At 48.7% G+C, this 24,653-nt stretch overlaps 1 protein-coding gene across 1 annotated transcript in view; it reads left to right on the top strand.

Annotated features, from left to right (window-relative positions):
- Positions 1 to 10,844, top strand: part of LOC146194750 (monocarboxylate transporter 9-like) — a 52,392-nt gene extending 41,548 nt beyond the window's left edge. The window contains exons 2-4 of the mRNA XM_084596110.1: positions 5,147 to 5,290; positions 9,569 to 10,405; positions 10,489 to 10,844. Coding sequence (XP_084452236.1) covers positions 5,147 to 5,290; positions 9,569 to 10,405; positions 10,489 to 10,682 — 1,175 coding nt within the window. The 3' untranslated portion in view covers positions 10,683 to 10,844. The remainder of the gene's footprint in view (positions 1 to 5,146; positions 5,291 to 9,568; positions 10,406 to 10,488) is intronic.
- The last annotated feature ends 13,809 nt before the right edge of the window (positions 10,845 to 24,653 follow it).

Below are 24,653 nucleotides of genomic sequence, written 5' to 3'. Positions count from 1 at the left end.
GGCACAGACCGTATATTTTTATTTCTCGTGTGCTGCTACGCGCAACGACTGCGGTTTCGAACTACGTCAAGGTGAGCAACGCTTTTTGCTGAAATACGCTGCATTTGAAGCAGTTTACCATGACCACGTTGGCCGGTGGCAATTAATTTCGCAGCCCGTGAACAGGCGCGCCGTCTGTTCAGGCGCAATTCGTGACGCTACGGCAGTTTCCAACCGCGACGAGGTTTAATATGTTCTGTTCCTGCGAAACTGAGCTGCATTTCGAACACTTTATCTCAGCACGCTGGACAAAGTGGCATGTGAAGGCACCAGGGCACGCCGTTGCGCCAACATGGCATATTAGCCGGCCGGTGCGGCCAGGCCTGACGTGGTTCGCCAGGGCGGACGCGATTTGCCGAAGGGAGTTTTGCTTAGTGTCGCGTTTAACAGAGCAACCGTAAGGTGAGAAATGATTCATCCTTGTCAAACTGCGCGGCATTTCAGGCATTTTAGCTCAGCACGGTGGTCTGCGCTTCACAAAGTCGCGTATGAAGGGCAAGCCAATATGACGTACTTGCCGGCCGCCCCAAGTAGCACACATTGTGTGGCCCACCTGGGGCCCGTACGGGCAAGTTGGGCTTAGGGAACCACGATGACACCCATGAGGGATCCCTTTAGGGATCAAGCGGGGAAGCCCAAATTGGGCTGGCCCCTGCTTTTGTCATCTGGGCATCAAATAGGCGTGGAAAGGGCTGAGTACATATTTCCAGATCTGGCCCTCAACGGTCCTGCTTGAGGAATTTTAGGGCCGATTCAAAGAAAATTTGGGCTTTGTGTAGAAAAGCCTGGGCTAATCTAATTGGAGCTGCCCACTCAAAAGCGCAATAGGTCTCGCATTGGGTGCGGTGGGGCTAAATGGGACCCTTGAGGGGTTCTCGAGGGAAGATCAAACGGAATTTAGGCTTCATGCAGAATATTCCTGGGCTGCCCCAAACTGGGTTGCCCACCAAAAACATAGACAATTTCCGCATGGCCTGTAGCGGGGCAGGAAAGTGCTCCTTCTGCCCGCATCGGTGTTCTTTAGGGCGCTTCAGGGCACATCCGATGCAAATGTGGGCCAAAAGCGAATATTAGAAAGGCTAGCCTAAATGAGGCTGCCCACTCAAAAACTGAATAGGTCCCGAATGGTTTGCATCCGGGCTGAAAAGCGGTCATGCCTCCACGCTGCCCACATTTGTATTTCTTGGGTTGATTTCGTGCATATTCGTACTCCATACGGTAAAAATAAGACAAGAGAAGCTGCCCATGAAATGCCGCATTGGGCCCCAAATTGGACGTATGCGGGCTTACCGCTCTGAAACGCCCTCACCCTATCTTTCCGGCACCATTTTATACATGTAATTCATCTTATACCGGCCGCTAATTGCATCTTCTGGATTTTTTACATAAATATTTTATGCATATTCATGCCATGAATAAAGACTATCTAGCTTACTCTTGGGAAAGGTTGAGGGTCGCCGGAGAAGGGGTAGGCAGCGAACGCGATGGTTAGATGGCATTCTCGAGGCATTGCAGATGAAGCTATGTGATGTTAAGAAGATAGTTAGAGACCGGAAAGCGTGGCGTGACATGGTCCATAGGGTCACGAAGAGTCGGACACGACTAAACGCCTGAACTGAACTGAGCTTACTCTAAAATCTACGGTAATTATGCAGCAGTGGCAGAAAATATGCAGCAGTAACTGTTCCGCTTTACCAGTATGTTCTGAACCACCTCAAAATGTTTCCGGTGCCATTATTATTCTACACACACCACTAAAATAAATATTCAGACCAACATTTGAGGCGTTATGTGGGCCAGCCCACACTATTGTAGTGTTGGGAATAAATTTTTCTTGTGTTACTGAGTGTTAAATGCAGGGTAATGAAATAGTGCTCAATGTTTCACACTTGAAGATTGCTGTAGTTTGGGCAGCCCAGAAAATGCCAGATTCAACCCAAGATGTCCCCACGTGGGCCAGTCCGAAACGAACTGGCCTCAGCAAAGCCCGCGCCGGTACAATGGAGGTATTGGAAGGATTAATCGGCTTAAAATTTAAAACCGCGATCAATGGGGCGGCACTGCCTTCATAAAAGTAGGGCCCTTTTATGATTCCGGTATGCTGCCCGCATTCGGCTATCTGGGCTGAATTCGGGCAGCCCTATTTGGGCTGCCCACACGGGGGCAGATTGAGGCCAATCGCGGCAAAATTGGGCAGCCTACGCGGGGCCCCTCTCGGTACGTATTGCAAATCCCGCATGGGGCCCGTATGGGCTGCCCCCACGGGCCCAACACGGGCTCCCACGTCATAGCCCACTTTGTGCTAAATGGGGCGGTGACAGTGACATGGCGTGAGGCCAGCCTGACGCGGTTTTGCGAACGGCTAGTTTTGCGTGGTGTCGCGTTGCATTTACCGGCCCAAAGTTCGTCAGAAATGTCTGATTATGCTGCAAGCTTCATTGCTTCAGCTGTTCAGTGCTTGCAAGAGTAGCTTTTGTACCAATTTTACAAATGACAGCTTTCCTGTTCTGGACCGTAACTACTGCTCTCCAAGCTTCAGTATGCACCCATATGCACAGATGTGTGCGCGGTGCAGGGGCCTTACAGTTCATTGCAACCTTCTGCATCATGTTCATTTCTTTTCCAACAGCGCTGCATGAACCCACGGAACAGAAGCCGATGAACGGCAGATGCGACGAGTGAAGGGTGTGGCCTTCCCCCAAGCGTCAGGGCTGCTCTCTGCCCTGAACAATACAAGTTACCCTTTCTAAGGTAGCCGTGACTGTGACTTTGTAGTTTATGTATAATGCCTGTTTTGTTACATATCATTTGCCAATTATTCGGCAATAAACATCATGCTCTTTTTTGTCTCTACTTAAGCGCTGTTTCTCGTCTTGTGTATTCTTATCTTCCTCTTCTGTGCATATCACCCAATGTGTTGCCTGGTTTTGTCAGTGCCTCCGTCTACATCTGTTGCATCTCTTATGTGTTTTATATGCAGCAAAATAAATGCTCATTTAACAAAGCACTTGGTATCTCTTCTGCAATACTGTTTTGCAAAGGCTGTGGTGCAGCTGCGTTGATGGCCAGTTTAGAGCACTGCGAATCTATTTTTGATGTTGTTATGCATGCTGAAAATAATACAAACACTAGCAGAGCATGTAAAACCAAAATAATGAGCGAAAAGAGCAGGGCGCAGCGCATGCTAGCATTGAAATCGCGTGCCTTCCACAAAGACCAGAAGTAGTTGCCGCCGGCCGCTTGGTGCGCTACAGTCAAATGGGGGTTGGGGTTGGGTTGTGGGGTTTAACGTCCCAAAGCGACTCAGGCTATGAGAGACGCCGTAGTGGAGGGCTCCGGAAATTTCGACCACCTGGGGTTCTTTAACGTGCACTGACATCGCACAGCACACGGGCACCTAGCTTTTCGCCTCTATCGAAAAGCGGCCGCCGAGGCCGGGATTCGATCCCGCGTCCTTGGGAACAGTAGTCGAGCGCCGTAACCACTGCGCCACCCCGGCGGGGCTACAGTCAAATGGGCCGCTGGGCCCTATGGGAGTGTTCGCTCTTTACCAATCTCTTTCTCTATGGCGCCTCCACTGACGTCACGGCCGGCGTCCACCGGTCAGCGTGCAGGCACGCGTCATTTTGGTTTGTTTGTTTTTTTGGCTTGCCAACAGAAGGGGCTGTGCTCCTCGCGCATCTTGGCGGGACCTTTCTGGCAGAACTTTGTTGTTTCCTCGGCAAAGCTGGTGCGCGCGTACAACGAGGCACGTGCATTCACGCATCGTGTTAGTTCACGCATAGTGCTCGGCCAAAATGGACAAGAGAACCTTTAACGGGGCTCTAATCACCGAAGTGAAAAAGCGTCGAGTCTTGTAGGACGTATTCGAACGAAACTACTAAAAACACCATAACACCATAACCTGGAAAACGCGGCACTAGAGCGCCGCTCCCCTTTTCTCGTGCGGGTGCTCGCGTCGTCGGCAACGCGGCCGTTCGACGCTCGTCGCGTTTTTCGCAGGCGAAAAATGCTCCATGCGGTTCCGGCTTAATTGTATTGTGCGTCATAGTCCATAGACGAGTAGTTACCGTTATCATTCTGTAGGCTGAAAGAGTATTGCGCAAATGATGTTGTAAAAAGACAAAATATATCTCAGTGACGTCATATCAATTTATTCAAAGTGCTGCTTCCAGTCAGAATGAAAAACATGTACCCTCTACCTTTCGAATTTCAGCAACAACAAAAAATTTCTACCTGCCTGCACGTTTACAATTAAACAAATCACTCAATAATTCATTCCGAATTTTAGGTTACTGAACAAATAGGTTGTAGAGCTCACTCACTGTGGTACTAACGATTTTTTTTTTTTTGCTGTGAACAATTATAGCACAAGAAAAATTTACTGCATAATATACAGTGCACTATGCGGCAAGGGCTATGTTTCCTTTGTATCGCATAAATGGCCCTGATATGTAGTTGCGCTGTCTTCCTAATAAACAAGATCCTGCCTTCCAGGACAACAGCCGCAGTTACCATTTGCAGATTATGTGTACAGTAGACAACGTATTATCAACAGCAATTCCTGTGCACGGAAACTGATTGAATGAAGGAGTGTGGGGTCTAAAATGTTGTACCCACATTTTTGCACAAACTGAAATTGTATTTTTATGACAATCACCCGCTGAAAACTTGATATATCTGTGCTCCAATGAAATAGGCTTCAAATATTCAATATTTTTTTGTATCACTGTCGCACTCATGCGGCCGTTCACGCTCCGCAAGAAAAGCTGCAAGAATCGATAGTGGCGAATATACACATGGCTGGAGTAAAGCGTGTTCAGTGTTTAAATAATACTGCCTTGGGTGTAGGTTATGGTCCTGAACCTTTCTATCATCCTCCTCATTAAAATCAGCCTAGGTGCTGCGCAGCGTAGAGACCTCTCTCATGTTGCGTCAACCCTGGTATCTAATTCTGCTATCCTCCGCTATACGGTGACCTTCCCGTGACGTTAACCTGTATCAGTCATCTTTCCATTGCATTACATGCCCTGTCCATGGCTCTTTCTTGTCTATGCGCCGTCAGCTAACAGAAAAAAAAGCGTGTACATTTTCCACTGCGTTGCAGGACTTGTCGTCAGTCAGATCCAGTACAAGGTGTCCGTGTACCACATCACTCTGGCAGGAGGCTTCCTGGCTTCTATTGGACTCGTAGCCTCTGCCTTTGCGCCAAGCATCATCTGGATGACAGTCACGTTTGGCGTACTCCACGGTAAGGGCAGCAATGTAGGTTAAAGTCACCTTCGCTGCCAAGTCAGGCTACAACTGCTTTTAATTAGATAGCGTACAGCAAAATAGTTTGCGTTCAATGTCATTGTTTATGGCTGGTACCGACCTACATATTCATGTTTAAGATAAACTAAAAGGTTGCTTTAGCACCTAAATCACAAAAGCTGACCCTATGAAACCATCCTCCTCATCTCATCGTCATCATCATCAGCCTGATTATACCCACTGCAGGGCGAAGGCCTCTCCCATATTTCTCCATTGAACCCGGTTCTGTGCTAGCTGCATCCACTTGACCCCTGCGAACTTCTTAATTTCATCCGCCCACCTAACTTTCTGCCGCCCCCTGCTACGCTTTCCTTTCCTTGGAATCCAGTTTGTTACCCTCAGTGACCATCGGTTATCCTCTCTTCGCACTACATGTCCTGCCCATGCCAATTTCTTCTTAATTTGCACTAGAATGTCGGTAACTCGGGTTATTTCTCTGACCCACTCTGCCCGTTTCCTATCTCTTAATGTTACCCCTACCATTTTTCGTTCCATAGCCCTCTGGGTTGTCCTCAACTTAAGTAGTACTCTCTTGGTTAGCCTCAACGTTTCAGCCCCATAGGTGAGTACAGGCAAGATGCAAAACTGTTTTATACTTTCCTTTTGAGCCATACCGGTATGCTGCTAGTCATAATCTGCGAGTGCTTGCCAAATGCGCTCCATCCCAATCTTATTCTTCTTGTTGTTTCCTTTTCATGGTCCGGATCTGCGGTTATTACCTGTCCTAAGTAGACATAGTCACCTACTACTTCCAGTATTTCGCTACCTAAGGTAAACTGCTGTTCCTTCCCGAGGCTGTTGAACATTACCTTAGCCATTTGCATATTGATTTTCAAGCCTGCCTTTCTACTTTTCCTGTCTAGGTCATCAATCATTATTTGCAGGCCATCCCCGGAGTTGCTTAGCAAGGCAATGTCATCAGCAAATCGCACATTACTGAGGTATTCTCCATCTACCCTTAACCCAAACTGCTCCCATTCCAAGTCTCTGAATACTTCCTCTAAACAAGCTGTGAATAGTACTGGGGAGATTGTGTCTCCTTGCCTAACACCTTTCTTTATGGGAATTTTGTTACTTTCTTTCTGCAGAACTATGGTTGCTGTGCAGCCACTATATATATATATATATATCTTCCAGGACTTTCACGTACGGCTCGTCTACCCCATGATTTCGCAATGCCTGCATCACCGCCGAGGTTTCAACTGAGTCAAATGCTTTTTCATAATCAATGAATGCTATGTATAAGGGCTGGTTATGTTCCGAGCATTTTTCTATCACCTGATTGATGGTATGGATATGATCGATGGTAGAGTACCGTTTCCGAAAACCTGCTTGATCCTTCGCTTGATTTCAGTCTTGGGTTGTCCTGATTCTATTAGCGATAACCTTAGTAAATACCTTATACGTAACATACAGTAAGCTGATTGGTCTTTAATTTTTAAGATCCTTAGAGTCCCCTCTCTTGTGAATGAGGATAATGTTTGCATTCTTCCATGGTTCTGGTACCGTCGATGACACCAGGCACTGCGTATACAGGGTGGCCAGTTTTTCTAGCACGATATCCCCCCTGTCCTTCAGCAAATCTGTAGTTATCTGATCCTCCCTAGCTGATTTCCCCCTTTTCATTGTTTCTAGTGCTTTCTTGACCTCGTCCTTCGTCACTGGTGGAACGTCTGACTGTTTTTCCCTACCGCCAATCTCATTACGGTCCTGACTACTTTGGCTACTGTAGAGATCTGTATAGAACTCCTCGGCTACTTTGACTATCTTGTCCATATTAGTGATGACGTTGCCCGCCTTGTCCCTTATCGCATACATCTGGTTTTTGTCTATGCCCAATTTCATCTTTACCGCTTTAAGGCTTCCCCCGTTCTTTACAGAATGCTCAATTTTCTCCATGTTATACTTCCTTATATCGGCCACCTTGCGCTTATTTATTAGCTTTGACAACTCGTCCAATTCTATCTGGTCTGTTCGATTAGAAGCTTTCATACACTGGCGTTTCTTAATCATATCTTTCCTCTCCTTCGATAGCTTATCGGTATCCTCTCTAACTATCCTACCGCTTACTTCTGCAGCGCACTCAGTAATGATATCTCTGAAATTATTGTTCATTGCTTCTAGGGTAATGTCGCCATCCTCGGTTAGAGCTGAATATTAATTCTGTAGCGAGATCCTGAACTCTTCTGCCCTCCCTCTCACCGCTAATTCGTTGACGGGTTTCTTTCTTACTAATCTGTTGCGTTCCTTCTTCAGATTTAGGCTAATTCGGGACCTCACCATCCTGTGGTCAGTGCATCGCACTTTCCCGATTACCTCTACATCTTGCTTAATAGCGGGGGTAGAACACATTATGAAGTCGATTTCATTTTTAGTCTCTCCGTTAGGACTTTTATGTCCATTTCCGGTTCTTCCGTTTGCTGAAGAAGGTATTCATGATTCGTAAGTTATAGCGTTCTGCAAACTCCACTAGTAACTCCCCCTGCTATTCCTAGAACCAATGCCATAGTCACCTACTGCCTTGTCTCCTGCCTGCTTTTTCCCTACCTTGGCATTGAAGTCGCCCATTAGTACAGTATACTGCGTCTTTACTTTTCGCATTGCCGATTCTACATCTTCATAGAAGCTTTCAACTGCCTGGTCATCATAACTACATGTAGGTGCATAGGCCTGTACAACCTTCAGTTTATAGCGCTTATTAAGCCTAATTACGATGCCTGCAACCCTCTCATTTATACTATAGAATTCATCTATATTACCCATTATATACTTATTGACAAGGAAACCTACTCCTAGTTGTCGCCTCTCTGGTAAACTTCGATAACACAGTACATGCCAACCTTCAGTACAGTATATGCCTCATTCAGCCTCCTAACCTCACTAAGCCCTATGACACCCCATTTCATGCCCTCTAGTTTCTCTAACAGCACTGCTAAACTAGCTTCACTAGCTAGGGTTCTAGCATTAAACGTTGCCAGGGCCAGTTTAAAATGGAGGCCTGTCCAGCGGAGCCTGGCTTTCTTAGCACCTCCTGCTTCGTCACAGGTCTGACCGCCACCGTGGTCAGTTGTTCCGCAGCCGCTGGTGACTGAGGGCCGGGGTTTTAATGGAGCTTATCATAGGAGGTTGCGGCCAATTACTGCACCAGGGTGGACAACTCCTGTTCTGGTGAGGGAGTGCGTTGCCGGAGGTGTTCACCGGCATCAGGTCGCACCCCAAACCTGTGTGTGCAATTCCAGCGACACGCGGATTTTTTTGTTTTTTTTTTCATCCGGTGGAGAATTGCGCGGCACCAGGATTTGAACCCCGGTCCTCTTGCCTGCGAGGCGGATGTTCTACCTCTACGCCATCGCTGCACCTTCCTCCTCATCTCGGTCTACTCAAATTTCTCATAGCATATTTATTGTTCTGCGCACGTTAAAGATCCCCAGGTGGTCGAAATTATTCCGCAGCATTCCTCTACGGCTCTCCTTTCTCGCTTTTTACTTTCGCTCCCACCTTCCTCCCTACCCTAACGGCGCGGTTCAGTGTCCACAGAGCAAGTATGGCATATACTGCACCTTTCCCCTTCCTATGAATATTAATATTATTATTTTTTCGTTAGACAGACGCTTTGCTCCATCTAGTGAGATTGGCGCAAACGCCACAGCCCAACATATCGTGAGGCATGGCGCAACAGATGAGCCTGGATCCTCACATTAGCCGTAACATGTAGGGAGAAATGGGTGTCAGAAATGGCAAAGTCATAAAGAAAGACCACGCCGCTATGTAATCGGCAACAGTAAGAGAAATGGTAGCCCATTACTGCACCCACGCAGAATTAGGTTCATCCCTGCAATAAAGCAAGGAAGGTTTTCAAATTTTCAGCTCTTAAGCAGTCTTAAAAGCAATCCAGTAAATATTCTGCCTGTTCGCATCTTTTGCTTCCTTGCTTCGCTAACCGTTACTTTGGTTACTGTCCCCTGCTCAGTGGCAGCGTTGAATGATTTCCTCGGCTGCATCAAATACGCCATTACAAGGCGGCGCTGAAAGACAAACACACATTAATTTGGACTGCTACGGATACAGCTGCATACACCATGGTGAGGCAGGCCAAAAGTAAATAAAAATATGTGCCTCTGCCCGTGCCACTGCGTATAACGGGCTTAGTTGTAAAACCAAAAATCTTAGTCTTACGAAATGCCTGCCATACTCAGTTCTTCCTATTATATTTCAGGAGCAGGAATAGGAACCGCCCTTCTTGGGCTTTCCTTGTACATCCTTACTTACTTCGACAAGTACAGCGGCACAGCGTTCGCCTTCATGTGGACATTGAGGGCGACGGCGGGGATGGCTGGAATGCCTTTTCTATCGCACTTGACAGCCACCTACGTGCTTGAAGGATGCCTGCTCATAACAGGTGGCCTGATGTTGCACGTGTTGCCATTCGTAATGCTTATCAAGTCACCTCAGCCTCTCTACCTGCCATTCAAAATTTTTCAAAACACCAGAAGTGGACCTTCCTTGAATTCGTTCCAGCAATTGGCGTATTCGGTCAAGCCTTCGCCTTCCCTGTACTCAGAGAAGATAGCAAAGAACGCAGTGGTCGATGCGCTTGCTAGTTTTAAAAACATTTGTTTCTACCCTCTAGTATTCTATAGCATTGCATCGGACTACATATTTGTCACTTTTACGGCCACTGTGGTTGCCTACGCTAGAGACAAGGGATGCAAGCTGGACATCGCCAAGGAGATCGTGATATACAATGCCGTTGGTATGTTGGTTGGTCGAGCCGTCGTGCCTTTTGCTTGCGATAAGATCCGTCATAGTCGCTGTCCGATGGTTGTTGCGAGCTTTTTGGCTGCTTCTGCCTGTCTTCTGTCCATGCCACATGTACCGACTTTCATCGGCTTCGCAACTCTAGCATCCCTGATGGGGATGGCACAAGGCTACATCCTGTGCATCAAGTCCGTGATCATCTCCGACTACATGAGTGCGAACGGTCTCAGTTTCTGCGCCGGGCTAGGAGGTCTGCTATCGGTTCCGTTGTGGTTGTCCGGACCACGTATAATTGGTGAGTATTTCAAGAGGGGCCCTACGCAGCTAAAACATTGTTTGACTGAAGTACTAACTTGGAGTTCTTTTGTTTCTCTGCAGGCTTTTTCCGTGACGCAAAGGGATCGTATGACCAACTGTATTTAATGCTGGCGGCGCTAAGCGTTCTTACTGGCGTGCAGCTGGCATTTATTGCGTGGTGGGACAAACGAAAACGAACTAAGGTTAGAGAACAACCACATGACTTCCCTTATACTTCAGAAATGGAGCCCATGAAGACATCTATTAATGCTTGATCATCAAATAAATACTATATAAGTTTATACGCCTTCTAAAAACAAAAAAAACAAGGAATAATCAGCATCTGTGCGTTATGCACACTGTTGCCTCCGCGAAGGTAGCCAACCCTATGTATACTAAGAAACAGTGACGTTGTCAGCATGCGCAATAAAACATGATATGGCCAAAAACTTATTCTCTGTCACAATGAAGCCACGTAACTATATTTAGTGCTCCGAATATAACACAGAGGTGATAGAAGATTTCACAAAAAAAAACGAACCAAGCACTGTCTTCAGCCCGTGATATCCAGGAAGGCATGCCCTTACCATGTCTTGCAGTAGCCCACAAGATTGTTGATTTGTCTTATACAGCACTTTTCGCGTGCCTAGTCAGCAAAAGTATAAGGCAGAGAATTCTCATGTGTGCCAAAACATGCTGTGCAAATGAAGCCTACATTCTGGTAAGAAGAACGGCTGATTGGGCGAGTTGGTGAACCATGATGGACAGTAAAATACGTGCGCAAAAAGACGAGACAAAGGGGAGAAGTGGGCAACGACGGCGCACGTATTAACTGCGCCGTCGTTGTCCACTTCTCCTCTTTGTCTCGTCTTTTTGCGCACGTATTTTACTGTCCATTCTGGTAAGGTCTCGTTCTTGTCCATTGGTCCTCATTTATTGTAAGGTGGCGCCATCGACTAATGAGATCTTATTTTTTCGGAAGAATGATCACTGAGCGCAAGTTAAACATAAACCAGGCGCCTTGAAACGCGTATGAAATTTTCAAAAAAGAATTACTTCGTGTAGCGTCACCGTAGATAGCAATATGTCATCCAATCAATATTTCGCGGAAGGACGCTTCTGCGAAACTCTGGTTAGAACACCAGATAAGCCCCATTCGTGTCCAAGAGTGTTGCGGAACTTGCAACAGTCGCAGTACGGCACGTCTTCCTGCAGACATAACGCGTTTCATGCACAGAATTCCACAGGCAGACAAAAAACCTGCCAAAAATTAAGGGTGTCTTAGGTTCGGGCTTTAAATGTACCAAGCTAATGGTTCCCGTTCTGCGGGTGGCCTTGGCGATGCTTATTCGCGCAGTGCATTTTGCTATTCAGTAGTGCAAGGGTGTAAACCAAGCTTGAAAAAAAGGCGGTGATACTCGTACTATTTGATCTATTATCATCGCCTTACAATAACGTTAGTCGTTGCATATCTAGCATCAAAGGTATGGAGGATTAAAAGCAGCTCCCTCGCTTTCGATCTCAACATGTACACCGGATCGAGTAAAAAAAAAGTGAAGCAAACAGAGCGATAGCGTTCTCCCCCACGAACATGTCATCAAAATTCACTCCGCCGACTTTGAGCTGAGCGGAGGTGCGCTCGATGGTCTCCATTGACTACGGCCGCTCGACCACAAGTTGGATTCGACGGATTGTGAATATTGGACGAACGGACGCCGAGGATATCAATTCTTCTAAGGTGGGCCTTTCACGTCTTGTTACAATTTTTGGGACTTTGATGTGCTCGACGAGTTACGTGGTGAGCTAAGTCTGACTTTAGGCACGGCAGTGACAAGCCACCGGTGGCGGAGGCTCCGCTCGGAGACTGCCTTATCCATAAGAGAGACCGTAGAAGGTACGGAGATAGATCCAGTATAATTGAACGTGCCGGGACAATGGTACGTTAGTAAGAAGAAAGGGAAAGCGGTCGCCCCAGTGAACGACGAGGCATGCAATATGGAACGCCAGCGAGCCGCCGAGAAGCTCGCAGGCAGGAAGATGGCGGTAAAGTCGGTTGAAAGGCAATTTGCCCGTATTCCAGACTGTGCTGAGAAAATAGTCATAAGGCCGCGCAGCGGTCTCGTACGTATGATGAAATACGGAAGCGCGTATTTGGGTGACGTAATAGTTAAGGCGGCTGGCTTGAGCCCAGACGCGCCCGGGGAAGATGTCATCTCATTGAATGTGAAGCAACATTACATTCTTGTCGCCACCGTCAGCGCGGAAAGGAAAGGAAAGTACGCCGACTTGAAGCTCCTCGTGTTTGAAGGGGAAAAAATCGAACTGACTACATACATCGCTATGCCGGAGGACTGCGAGATAGGCGTCATACATGAAGTCCCTTTGTCCTTTTCGGACGAACATATTTTGAAAAGGCTGCAAATCTTCGGGAATCCTCCGGTCCTGGGAGTACGAAGGCTGGGAAGAAACTCGAGAACAGTTTTAATTCTGTTTGAAGACAAAGTGGTGCCGCGGTGGGTGAAACTCACGCCCGTGGCGCAACGCTGCGTTCTTTACCGTAAGAATTATTTTGAAGTTTGCAACGCCTGTGGCAGGCTCGGACACAGCGAAGGCGTCTGCCAGGACCCCGGAAATGTGAAATGCCGTGTCTGTGGCATGGAACAACCACCACAAGACCAAATCTGTGAGTGCAAGTGTCAACGGTGCTGGAAAGGACACCCGCTTGGTGACAAAAAAATTTCGAGAACTCTACCGGGTTTCATACGAGGTGAAGAAGAGGAAATGGGAACGCAAGGCCTACATGCAACAGCAGCAGCAACAGCAAGTCGAAGCGACCGTCGAGGAAAATTGCAGAGGTCATTCCAAAGTCAAGCGTGGAAACGAGAATTTTTGCGCCAGAAACGACTCCTTATCGAGGCTGGAGAAGATTACCGAAGGGCGACAGCAACGCGGCCGGTCGTGTTCCCGCTCCAGGAGGCGTTTCGGATCCAGACGCAGCTGCAGATCGAGTTCCAGAGACCCGGAGAACCAGTGCACAAAGAAGCGAAACCCGAGCAGGGACCGTAAAAATGTAAGCTTTGGGAGTGGGGTTTCCCAGGCATATGATAAGAAGGACGAGGAGATCTATTTATGTAATAAAGAAGTTGAGGAGCCTACACATATCAATAATGAGCTCACTCAAGTGTTGCATAGACCAAAAAGGCAAGCGCGTACTGGGTTTCTCTCCCCTCATAGAGCGCAACCTAAATTAGTATCGAAACCAGCTGCCCTGGCCCCTAAGGCTGCGACTCCCACGCCGGCTGCGGCACCAGAGGAGGAAAAGATGATTGTAGAATCGGCTAGACCTCCCCCAATGAAACGCAAAGGGGAAGACGCTGATTCATTGGCGGCACTACAGAAAAGGTTAGATGCCAAAATCAAAGCTAAATTCGAATCTTTCATGACCCAAATTATGGAAGCATTAAATCAAATTCAAAGCCAGATCCAAACCCTTACGGGCGAAGCACAACTGCAAAAGGCAGAATTAGTTGCAATCGGAGAATGGCAGCAAAAAGCTGAGAAAAAATTTCATCACCTCCATAATGGCCAGAGGCGCACCAAGTGAGTCTTTGTTCTGGCAGTGGAACTGTCGCGGCTTCCAACGCAAGCGGGCGTTAGTGCAATAGTACTTGACGCTATTAGATGAGAAAATATTAGCTATAGCTGTGCACGATACGGGTAAAGCAGCAAAACTCTCGGGATACCAATCTTTTTCAAGTGACAGAGGTGAGAAATCTCGCGTCACAACATTGGTTATGAGGAACATTGCTGCAATCATGCACGAAATCAGCTCGAAAGAAATTGAGGCAGGGATATTAGAAATTCTTACGGGACCAAACGAACAACCAAGCGTGTTCCTCTTAAATTTGTATTGTACTCCACAGCAGAAAAAGGTGAGATTCAGGGCCCTTTTCGCAAAGCGATAATCACAGCCGGGAGTAACCCCTTGCTAATAGTCGGTGACTTCAATGCGGCGCACCCGGAATGGGGTAACGCTAAACAAGATTCCAAAGGCAGGCAGTTATGGGAAGACGCACAAGAGCTAGGACTCACCTTGCACACGGACCCTAGTTTTACATCCAGGGTGGGTAACAGCGTCTGCGTAGACACTTCATCTGATTTTACCTTCTCAAAAATGTGACAGATCTGAACTGGCAAAATTCGAAGCAATATTTTGGCAGCGACCATTTCACTCTGGCCTTGATCCTTAAAAAAGGAGTAAAGACGCGCCGTGTGTGTCAACCGAGGATTACGCGATGGGAACTATTTAGGCAAAAGCGAGAGAAGGCTGCCGCACGGAAGAATACAAACATAGAAAAATATACGGAGGCCCTCATGCGTCACGTTAGAGAGGCGGAGACGTCTGCCCAGATCCCAATAACGCTAAGTGATGAGGATGCGGAGAAGAGCGCCCCGATCAGGGACACACCTGCAAAATAAAATATCAGCTGTGCGGTAAAGACCATCCGCTTGGCGACAAGAAGTGCAGAGAGCTCTACAGGACTCCCTATCAGACCAAAAAACGTCAATGGGAGCAGAAAACCACCGAACAGCAGCAGCAGCAGCAACAGCAGCAGCAGCGGCAGCAGCGGCAGCAGCGGCAGCAGCGGCAGCAGCGGCAGCAGCGGCAGCAGCGGCAGCAGCGGCAGCAGCGGCAGCAGCGGCAGCAGCAGCAGCAGCGGCGGCGGCGGCGGCGGCGGCGGCGGCGGCGGCAGCGGCAGCGGCGGCAGCAGCGGCGGCAGCAGCGGCGGCGGCGGCGGCGGCAGCAGCAGCAGCAGCAGCACAACGAACAGCAACAATATCCCGACACCACACCTGACAATGGCCACAGAGGACGCTCGAAATTCAGAAGAGACCACCGTGACCAACGCGGATATTTTCAAGACAGGGGTGGAGGCTTCCGGGCGCACAGCGAGGATTTGCCGCAGTTGCAGGAAGCCGCCAACCGACGTCACCGTTCGAGCTCCAGCAGCACCAGGGAGTGGTCCGGATCCAAGTCCAGGTCGGGGTCCAAATTCAGAGCCACGGCCAACTCCAGAGACTCAAGGAACCCGTCGGCCACCCAAAAGCGAAGCTCGAACGGCGACGGTAAAACCGTGAGTTTCATCAGTGGGGTACCCCAGGCTAAAGGTGAGGAAAACGAAGAAAAAGATAAAGAAATAGAAACGTTAAGAAAGGAAGTTGAGGAACTGAGGGAGATAGTTAGGAAACTCACCCAAAACCTCCACCAATCTAAATCACGGCCAAATTCCGGCTCTCCCCGCCTCCACAGGCTCCCCCCGCAAACCAAATTGCCAAACCGAAACCTCCACCTGCTACGCCAAAGGTCCTAACACCACCCGCTGCGCCAGACACGGAGGAGGAAGCAATGATCACTGAACAGTGCAGACCACCTCCCCCACAGAACCGGAGAGGCGGAGAAACGGATCCGCTGGCGGCAATAGAACGTAGACTAGACGCCAAATACGGGACGAGACTCGACCGGCTCAAGACAGGAATGAATAACAATATAGGCGCCCTAAACCGAATTCAGTAACAATCTAAACAAACAAACGCGGCTCTTGCTGCTATGGCAGAAAGGCAAACAGTGAGAGAAGGGATCCTTGACAAATTCCAACGTGGGCAAAACGCCACCAAAGATTAATTCGACGGTATGGTAGTGGAACTGCCGAGCATTCTGGCGCAAGCGAGCGTTAGTGTTACAACATCTCAAGCAAATAGTTGAAAAACCTCTAGCCGTAGCCCTACAGGAAACTGGCAAAGGACTGATTAAATTATCAGGATATCAAGCGTTTGCTAGTGGCTGGGGAGAAAAATCCTGGTCACTACATTCCCCCAAAGGAACGTAGCGGTGATCGAACATGAAATTAGTTCTCGCGACATTGAGGCGGTTTTTCGTTAAAATCATCACTGGCAAAAAAAAGGAGCCCAGTATTTTCGTCCTAAACATATATAGCTCTCCTCAGCAGCGCAAAGTTGGCTCAAGACATTTTTTACAAAGCAATGAAGGCAGCCCCTGCTGATTGTAGGAGACTTCAACGCCTGCCACCAATAGTGGGGTTATAATTGGCAAGATCCGAAGGGCGGGCAGTTATGGGAAGATTTTCAAGAATTAAACCTCACCCTGCAGACAGACTCTGGCTGCCCGACAAGGGTGGGAAACAGTGTGAGCACGGACACAACTCCAGACTTAACATCCACGAAAAACATAGAGGAGCTTAGGTGAAAGAGCACAGAGCTCAACTTTGGAAACGATCATTACGTCCTCGAAATAACGTTTAAACGAGGAGTCAAAGTAAGACGAGAAAAGATAATCAGCGCAATCGAATAGGAGAAATTCAGACAAATTAGGGAATCCGCAAACATGGACGAAAATATTGAAAACATCGACGATGGGTAGAAACCCTCATGAACCACGTTAAATCCGCTACCATTATCCTAGAGGGGGATGATGCACCGAAAACAGTCGACAGGAAACTCCTACACATGTGGGAAGCAAAAAAAGGTATGGAAAGACGCCTGGAGTGTCAGGGATAGAACCGAAACCTAAGGTGAAAAATATCCAGGCACAATAAGGAAATTGAGGATTATGCAATTAAACTCTGCGAACAAAACTGGTGTAACAGGTGCGATGAAATGGAGGGCAACATGGGCCTTTCAAAGACGTGGAGCCTGCTACGATATCTTCTTGATCCCGACAGCTCGAAAACAAAATCAAACACAACAATAGCAAAGGTAGCACAACAATAGCAAAGGCAAGAGACGCCTTCGAGGGGAATGACGCGGAACTAATAACTAAACTTGTAGACGCATATGTCAGCGATACATCATCCCTCCCTCTTACGCAATACGCGGGTCCTCCGAACGAGGCCCTCGACGCGGCCATTTCAGAAGGGGAAGTTAGAGCCAAAATCCTGAGCTTAAAGACGCGATCAGCCCCGGCACCGTTGGAATAACAAATTTTATGCTACGAAACCTAGACGACGCTTCCATTACGGTACTCACCAACTACATGCAAGAAGTATGGAGTAGCGGTCGTATTCCCCAGCAGTGGAAAACTACAAACGTTGTGTTAATTCCAAAACTTGGCAAGCCACCAAAATTGGAAAACCTCAGACCTATTTCTCTAACCTCGTGCATTGAAAAGCTTATGGAACGCGTAATCGAAACAAGGCTAACTAATTTCATAAAGAAAAACGATCTGTGGCCACACGAGATGGTCAGGTTCCGACCGGGCCTGTGCACACAGGACGTAATGCTCCGATTACAACATGACATAATTGACTCGAAATCCAGAGACGCGAAGGTAATTCTAGCACTAGATCTAACAAAAGCATTTGACAACGTAAAACACCAGGCAATTATCTAGGGTCATAGAAATTAGGAGTCGGCGAGAGGACATATAATTACGTAATGGATTTCCTGACAAACAGGACGTTGAAAGTAAAGTTTCAGGACCTAGAATCCCGCACTGTCCACCTGGGAAATAAAGGAACGCCGCAAGGCTCGGTGCTCTCCCCCTTCCTCTTTAACGTGGTGATGGGAGGCCTCCCCTCCGCTCTTAAAGTCATAAAAGATCTAAAGTTCAGCATTTACGCGGACGACGTTAATCTCTGGATGAACAATGGCAGCATAGAGGAACGCCTATAGGCGGCGGCGGACACCATTGTGTCCTACGCGGCCGAAAGGGGCCTTGCGTGCTCTCCGCAAAAATCCGAACTTTTCATATATAACCCAAAGTCAATGATGTGCAAGAGCGCCTGTAACGTAGAAATTAAGGTCGACGGCAAAAACCGTACCAAAAATCCAGCAAATCAGAATCCTCGGACTTTTTATTCAAGAGGACGGGTATAACGACGGAACGATAAAAAACCTCCCTACCTACGCGACTCAAGTAACAGGGATATTTAGGATTGCATTCAAAGGCAGAGACCTCAAAGAGAGAAACGTCTTGAGACTGATGCAGGCGTACATAATAAGCCGAATATGCTATGCCACACCATTCCTAACATCAGGACCAATGAAAAGGATAAGATAGACGCACTCATCAGGCGTTGCGTCAAGAGGGCGCTGGGTCTACCCATCTCCTCTTCTACGGAACGCCTGATAGAAATGGGAGTGCATAATATCAGGACGGAACTTGCTGAAGCGGTGAGAATCAGCAAGTTCCGTCCCGCTGTTATGCACTCGCATTTCTATCAAGCGTTCCGTAGAAGAGGAGATGGGTAGATCCAGCGCCTTCTTGACGCAACGCCTGATGCGGCCTCTGCAAATCGGACGAAAACGAGATAACATCTCCAAGTTGTCCGACAAAGCAAAAGGCAACGCAGAAGGCGCGTCTTCGGAACACTAAGCGTTGGCCAATAGGGGACATGACACCGGTGCAGACATCCAATCGCTTTGCAGCTCTCCAGTGGGATGATGACGAGTTGCCAGAGCTTCCTGAGCCCGCTTCGAATGCACCTCCAGTTACGACGAAGTCTAATGATACGGTGCTCAAGAAACGCCGTCGACAACAGCCAATACAGCAGAGTACGTATCTACCAGACGACGATATGGCTGTAGTGGTTGAGCAAATCAATCGTCTCTTAGCAGAGGTCTCTAAGCTCCGACAACACCGCGAAATGCTTGCTCGACGTCGGCGAGATGCAGAAGTAACCGCCAAATCTAGTAATTGCCCAACACTGCCGCCTTCATCCCGCGCAACAGGGCCATTTGCTTCCTCTTCCCAGAGTACCACAACGCCCAATGATAATTCTGCAACATCGCTGCTCCGCCATATGGTCAACGAGTTGTCCAACCTGACATCTTTGATACTGCAGCGCTTGGACTAGCACACAAAAATGGCGAAATCAGGTCGTTCTGGTGTACTACAGTGGAACTGTAGAGGCATTTCCACGAAGGTGGCCGAGCTCAAGACTTGACTGCGATTTAACAAGCTTCGGGTGTGGACTATGTTACGTCAGGAAACGAACGCCTTGCCATCTATTCCGGGCTTCAGCTGCTACGTGTCTCCTTCAATGACCGACCATCGCGTGCAGACTGCTTCTCCCCCAGGAAAGGCGGCGGTATATGTTATGAAACGCGTATTCCTCATGTACGCCTTTCTCTCGAAAACTGGTGCACATCATACCAAGAGGTAGTAGCAGTTGCTGCAAAATTTCTGAAAGGAACCGTTGTTCTTGTTTCATATTACGTTCGACCAGCTGGAGGCGCCTCTTCCCGTATTAATCTGGGCTGGTTATTAAGTGTTCGTCGGCAATACCCCGGGTATCCAATTTTAGACGGAGGCGACTTTAATGCCCCTCACTTTTCGGATTAAAACGCTAGACAAGGCTTGGCTGTCCTTGCCGTCTCGACCTAGCCTTCTTTTACAATATGGTCAACAAGGAGTGACGGCGAATCTGAAGACATACTGTCGAGACATGAGCGAAAGAATTGGATTGGGGGTATCCGACTGCAAGCCCTCGTGGTAGGCGTGTGCGGGACACCTTCACTATTGCCCTGTTTGTTCTGCTTAATCACCCTTGGACAGCAACACGGTCTGTGCGTCACATACGTAGTGCTGCCTATTCTCCAGACTTGACGTGGTGGTTGAGCGCAGGAACTCCCTCATGGCACATGGGCCGGACTGCTGAGGAAGGGATCACCACCCTATCTCATCGGTCTCCACCCCTCCCGTCTCCGCTCTTTACGCCGCAAATTTTCTGTGATAAACTGGGACAGCTTTCGCTCATGTCTCGACAGTATGTCTGCAGATTCGCCATCACTCCTTGTTGACCATATTGTAAAAGAAGGCTAGGTCGAGACGGCGAGGTCGTGACGGCAAGGACAGCCAAGCCTTGTCTAGCGTTTTAATCCGATCACGAACCCAGGCGCGCGCCGGAGCCGGCGCCACGGGACGATGATGATGGTATGTACAAATGAAAGAAGAAGATCATGGCATGTGCAAATGAAAGAAGGTCCACAGAAGGCTCACACAATCTGCTCGGGGGGTCGGAAGCGGCCAGCCTGGTCGCTCCTAATTAACCGATGTACCGCGGCGCACAAACGGTTTCAAGCGAGAAACATGAACAATTTCAGTTCCACGGTGGCGTCGATCGGCTGGGGGATCAACAGGCGTGACTTTGTAGTTAACTGGAGAAGTTTGGCTGATAATCTCATAGAGACCAAGGTAGCGGTGGTGGAATTTGTCACTAAGGCCAGGAGTGCGCAGTGGTGTATACAGCAGTACTTCGTCACCGGGACGATAAGAGACCACACGATGCGTAGAATCGTAGCGACTGTTGCGGTCTTCCTGGCACGCTGCTGTGTTGAGGCGGGCAAGATGAAGGCATCTGGCCACACAAGATAAGAACTGGGTAGGTACTGATGTGGAGTAGTCGGGCGTAGAGAAGAAGGAAGCGTCGAGAAATGTAGTGGGAGGACGGCCATAAACGAGGAAAAATGGAGAATAACCGGTAGTCCGCTGTACTGCTGTGTTATAGGCGAAAGTGCCGAATGGTAGAATTGTGTCCCAATTTAGATGATACGGAGTGATGTACATGGAGATCATATCCGATAAGGTGCGGGGAAATCGCTCAGTCAGCCCGTTAGTCTGGGGATGGTAGCTTGAGGTTGTCTTATGAAGGGTGGATGACGCGCGAAGAACTTCGGCAACGACTGCCGATAAGAAGGCCGTCCCGCGGTCACTTAGGAGCACCCGAGGAGCTCCATGACGCAATACAATTGATCGCAAAAAGAAATTTGCTACTTCTTGAGCGGAACCGGTCGGTACAGGTGTTGTCTCAGCGTAGCGTGTAAGGTGGTCGACAGCTGTTATAATCCAATGGTTACCCCCATCGGAGAGAGGTAGGGGACCATATAAGTCAATGCCGACTACATCGAATGGCGTGGCGGGACAGGAAACAGGTTGTAGAAGGCCAGCGGGTGAAGACGTCGGCCGTTTGCGACGTTGGCACACAGGGCAGGATGCGACGTATTTGGCAACGCAGGAAGATAGGCCAGGCCAAAAGAATCGTTTTTTCACTAGGTCGTAGGTTTTGTCAACACCAAGGTGATCTGCAGTAGCATCATCGTGGAAAGCCGCCAGTACACGTGGACGAAGCACACGCGGCACGACTGGGATCCAGCGAGTTCCATCAGGGCAATACACGAAGCGGAGTAGGATGCCATCTTCGAGCTTAAAATTGCGAAGTTGTCGGCGAAGCCGAGCATTGGGTGGGTCCGAAGCGCTTATAAGGCGGTCGATGATGGGTCGGCAGTAGGCATCGGCTAATTGCTGTGAGCGGAGAGCGTGTTTGTTTCAGAGTCACCAAATGAAACTGCTGTGATATACGTCGGAGAAAGAGATGGTCGGCTGTGGTCATAGGTGGAAATGCATTGGGAAGAAAAACAGCAAGCCGATTCCGAAAGTGGACAGCGAGAAAGAGCGTCGGCGTTTTGGTGTTGGCGACCCGATTTATAAGTGATGTCGAACTTGTATTCTTGCAGGCGTAGAATCCAACGGCCAAGTCGGCCTGTCAAATTTTTGAGCGAAGACAACCAGCAAAGAGCATGGTGATCGGTCACAACTGTGAAATGCCGACCATATAGGTAAGTGCGAAATTTTTGGACAGCCCAGACGACGGCAAGGCACTGCTGCTCGGTAATGGTGTAGTTTTTCGCAGCTGGAGTCATAGTCGGACTGGCGAAGACAATCACTTTCTCACGCGAAATTGCATCGCGCTGCAGGAGTACAGCTCCAAGACCGAGCCCACTAGCATCAGTGTGCAGGATGGTTGGAGCGCTGTCACTGAAGTGGCCAAGAACAGGGTCTGATGTGAGGGCGTTCTTCAGATTAATAAAAGCGGCTTCGCACTGTTCAGTCCACACGAAAGTGCTGCGTGTTTTAAGTAGTTCATGAAGTGGAGCAGCAATACTTGCAAAATGCCTTATAAAACGCCGGAAATAAGACGCCAGGCCGAGAAAACTGCGCAATTCTGTAATCCGTTGTGGACGAGCAAGGTTCAAGACCGCGATGATTTTTTCAGGGTCTGGACGAATGCCGTCATGGCTGACTAGATGTCCCAATATTTTAATTTCCTTCTGTGCAAAGTGGCACTTCTTGGTGTTGAGCTGAAGGCCCGCTGAAGCGAGACACGTGAGGACCTCATTCAGGCGCGTGAGATGGTCGTTAAAAGTTGACGAAAAGTAACATAAACAGGTTCTCCATTTTAGGCCACGAAGCACAGTATCGATCATTCTTTCAAATGTCGCTGGTGCGTTACAAAGTCCGAAAGGCATATGCACGAGGACGATAAAGAAAAAACCGCTTTCTCAACTCCCGATGGCCTTCACGAATTTAACATTAAATTCGTAAAGGCCATCGGGAGTTGAGAAAGCGGTTTTTTCTTTATCGTCCTCGTGCATAGGTATTTGCCAATAACCTGAGCGGAGGTCCAAAGTGGAGAAATATTCGGCGCCTTGGAGAGAGTCAAGGGCGTCATCAATTCTTGGCATTGGGTATACATCTTTGCGGGTAATTTTGTTGAGTGCCCGGTAATCAACACAAAAGCGTACCGAGCCGTCCTTTTTTTTAACTAACACTACTGGGGAGGACCATGGGCTTGTCGAGGGACGAATAATATTGCGATGGAGCATGTCATTTACATTTTCTTCAATTACTTTTCGTTCAGAGAGGGAAACCCGATAAGGCCGTCGGCGAACGATAGAGTTACCTTCAGTAATGATGCGATGGTGCGCAACACTAGTCCGTCCCAGTGGTGGGGAAGCGGCATCAAAAATGGCTTGGTGGTGTCGAAGCAATGTCAGTAGTTCTTGGCGTTGGTTCGGCTTGAGGTTAGGATTAATAGTCTTTGTGAGAACAGGAAGAGAGACGTCTGGCGAAACACGGCGCTGAGGCAGAGGGGCGGTGAGCACCATCAAGGACAAAGATTGAACATCCACCATGCAGGGGAGAGAAGTTCCTTTTGGGAGCACGAGGGATTCACGTGAAGTGTTAGTGGCCGCTACTGTCGCTGAGCCGTTGCAGAACCTCACAAGACTAAACGGGAAGGCGATACCGCGTGCAAGATGACGATGAGATGGTGCGATGAGTACGTCCCCGTCAGTGATGTGGTCAGAAACAACGGTAAGCAGTTTTTCGCACTGAGGAGGCAAAACTGTATCAGCGGCGGCAACTAGGGGATGATGTCGTTCAGAAACTTCAGATGAAAAATCGCTGTCTGTCATATGGATAACACGGTCGCCACAAGAAATTAACGCCGAAGAGGTTGACAAAAAATCCCATCCTAAAATCACCAGATGCGCACATGGTGAGAGCACAGCAAACTGCAGATGATGGCGGACGCCGTCAATAACAATTCGTACGGTGCACTTTGCTAAAGGGCGCAAAGGGACGTCATTGGCTCCACGGAGTTCAGGCCCATCATATGGTGTCGTCACCTTTCGCAAACGGTAGCAAAAATCAGTGTGAATGACAGAAATTGCAGCTCTTGTATCAATCAATGCTTCGACCGGTAATCCTTCAGCGAAAACAGAAATCACATTATACGGGCAATCTGGAGGACTTTTGGTAAGTTCGCAGACTGCAGTTTGACCTCCGGAAACTGCAACGCTTAGTTTTCCGGATTGCGGACAGGGATAGTTGTTGCGGGTCGGAGAGGGGAAACTGAGCGGCGGTATGGGGATAGGGACCGACGTCGGGATGCATGAGTTCCACGAGGCTCAGACGAGGATTCTGGAGGTAGGGATGACCTTCGAGGTAGGCTTGGAGTAAACCGGCGTTGATAATATGACGTTGGAGGGATGTCACTTTCAAAGGTATCGTAACCACGGCGCTCGTTCTGGAGGCGGCGACGACAGACGCGAAATATATGTCCTCTAATGCCACAGTAATAGCAAATTGGTCGGGAGGGGCGCCAAGGTGCGTAATAGGGTGGTGCAGGTTGTGCCGTCGTTATTGCATTGACGTGATTGTAGTTTGGTGCCGGTCGAGGCGGGAGAACTAAAGGAGGGGGGGATGCTGCGACGTGCGCGTAAGTCGGTACTGAGCGGGGTGCCGGAGGGCCAGATTTTATAGGTTCGGTGATTGTTGCCAGCTCTTCTTTGATGATGCTGCGAAGACCTGCGTCATTAGATGTTGCGGAAGAGTGTTCGCACCCGTGTCGACAGACAGGCTTGAGCGCCTCGAGCTCCTCGCGGAT

Source organism: Amblyomma maculatum, chromosome 3 (genome assembly GCF_055883805.1).
Source record: "Amblyomma maculatum isolate TAMU_Amacu chromosome 3, ASM5588380v1, whole genome shotgun sequence".
In the NCBI taxonomy this organism is placed as follows: Eukaryota; Metazoa; Arthropoda; class Arachnida; order Ixodida; family Ixodidae; genus Amblyomma; species Amblyomma maculatum.
This window is presented reverse-complemented; position numbering and strand designations above follow the sequence as displayed.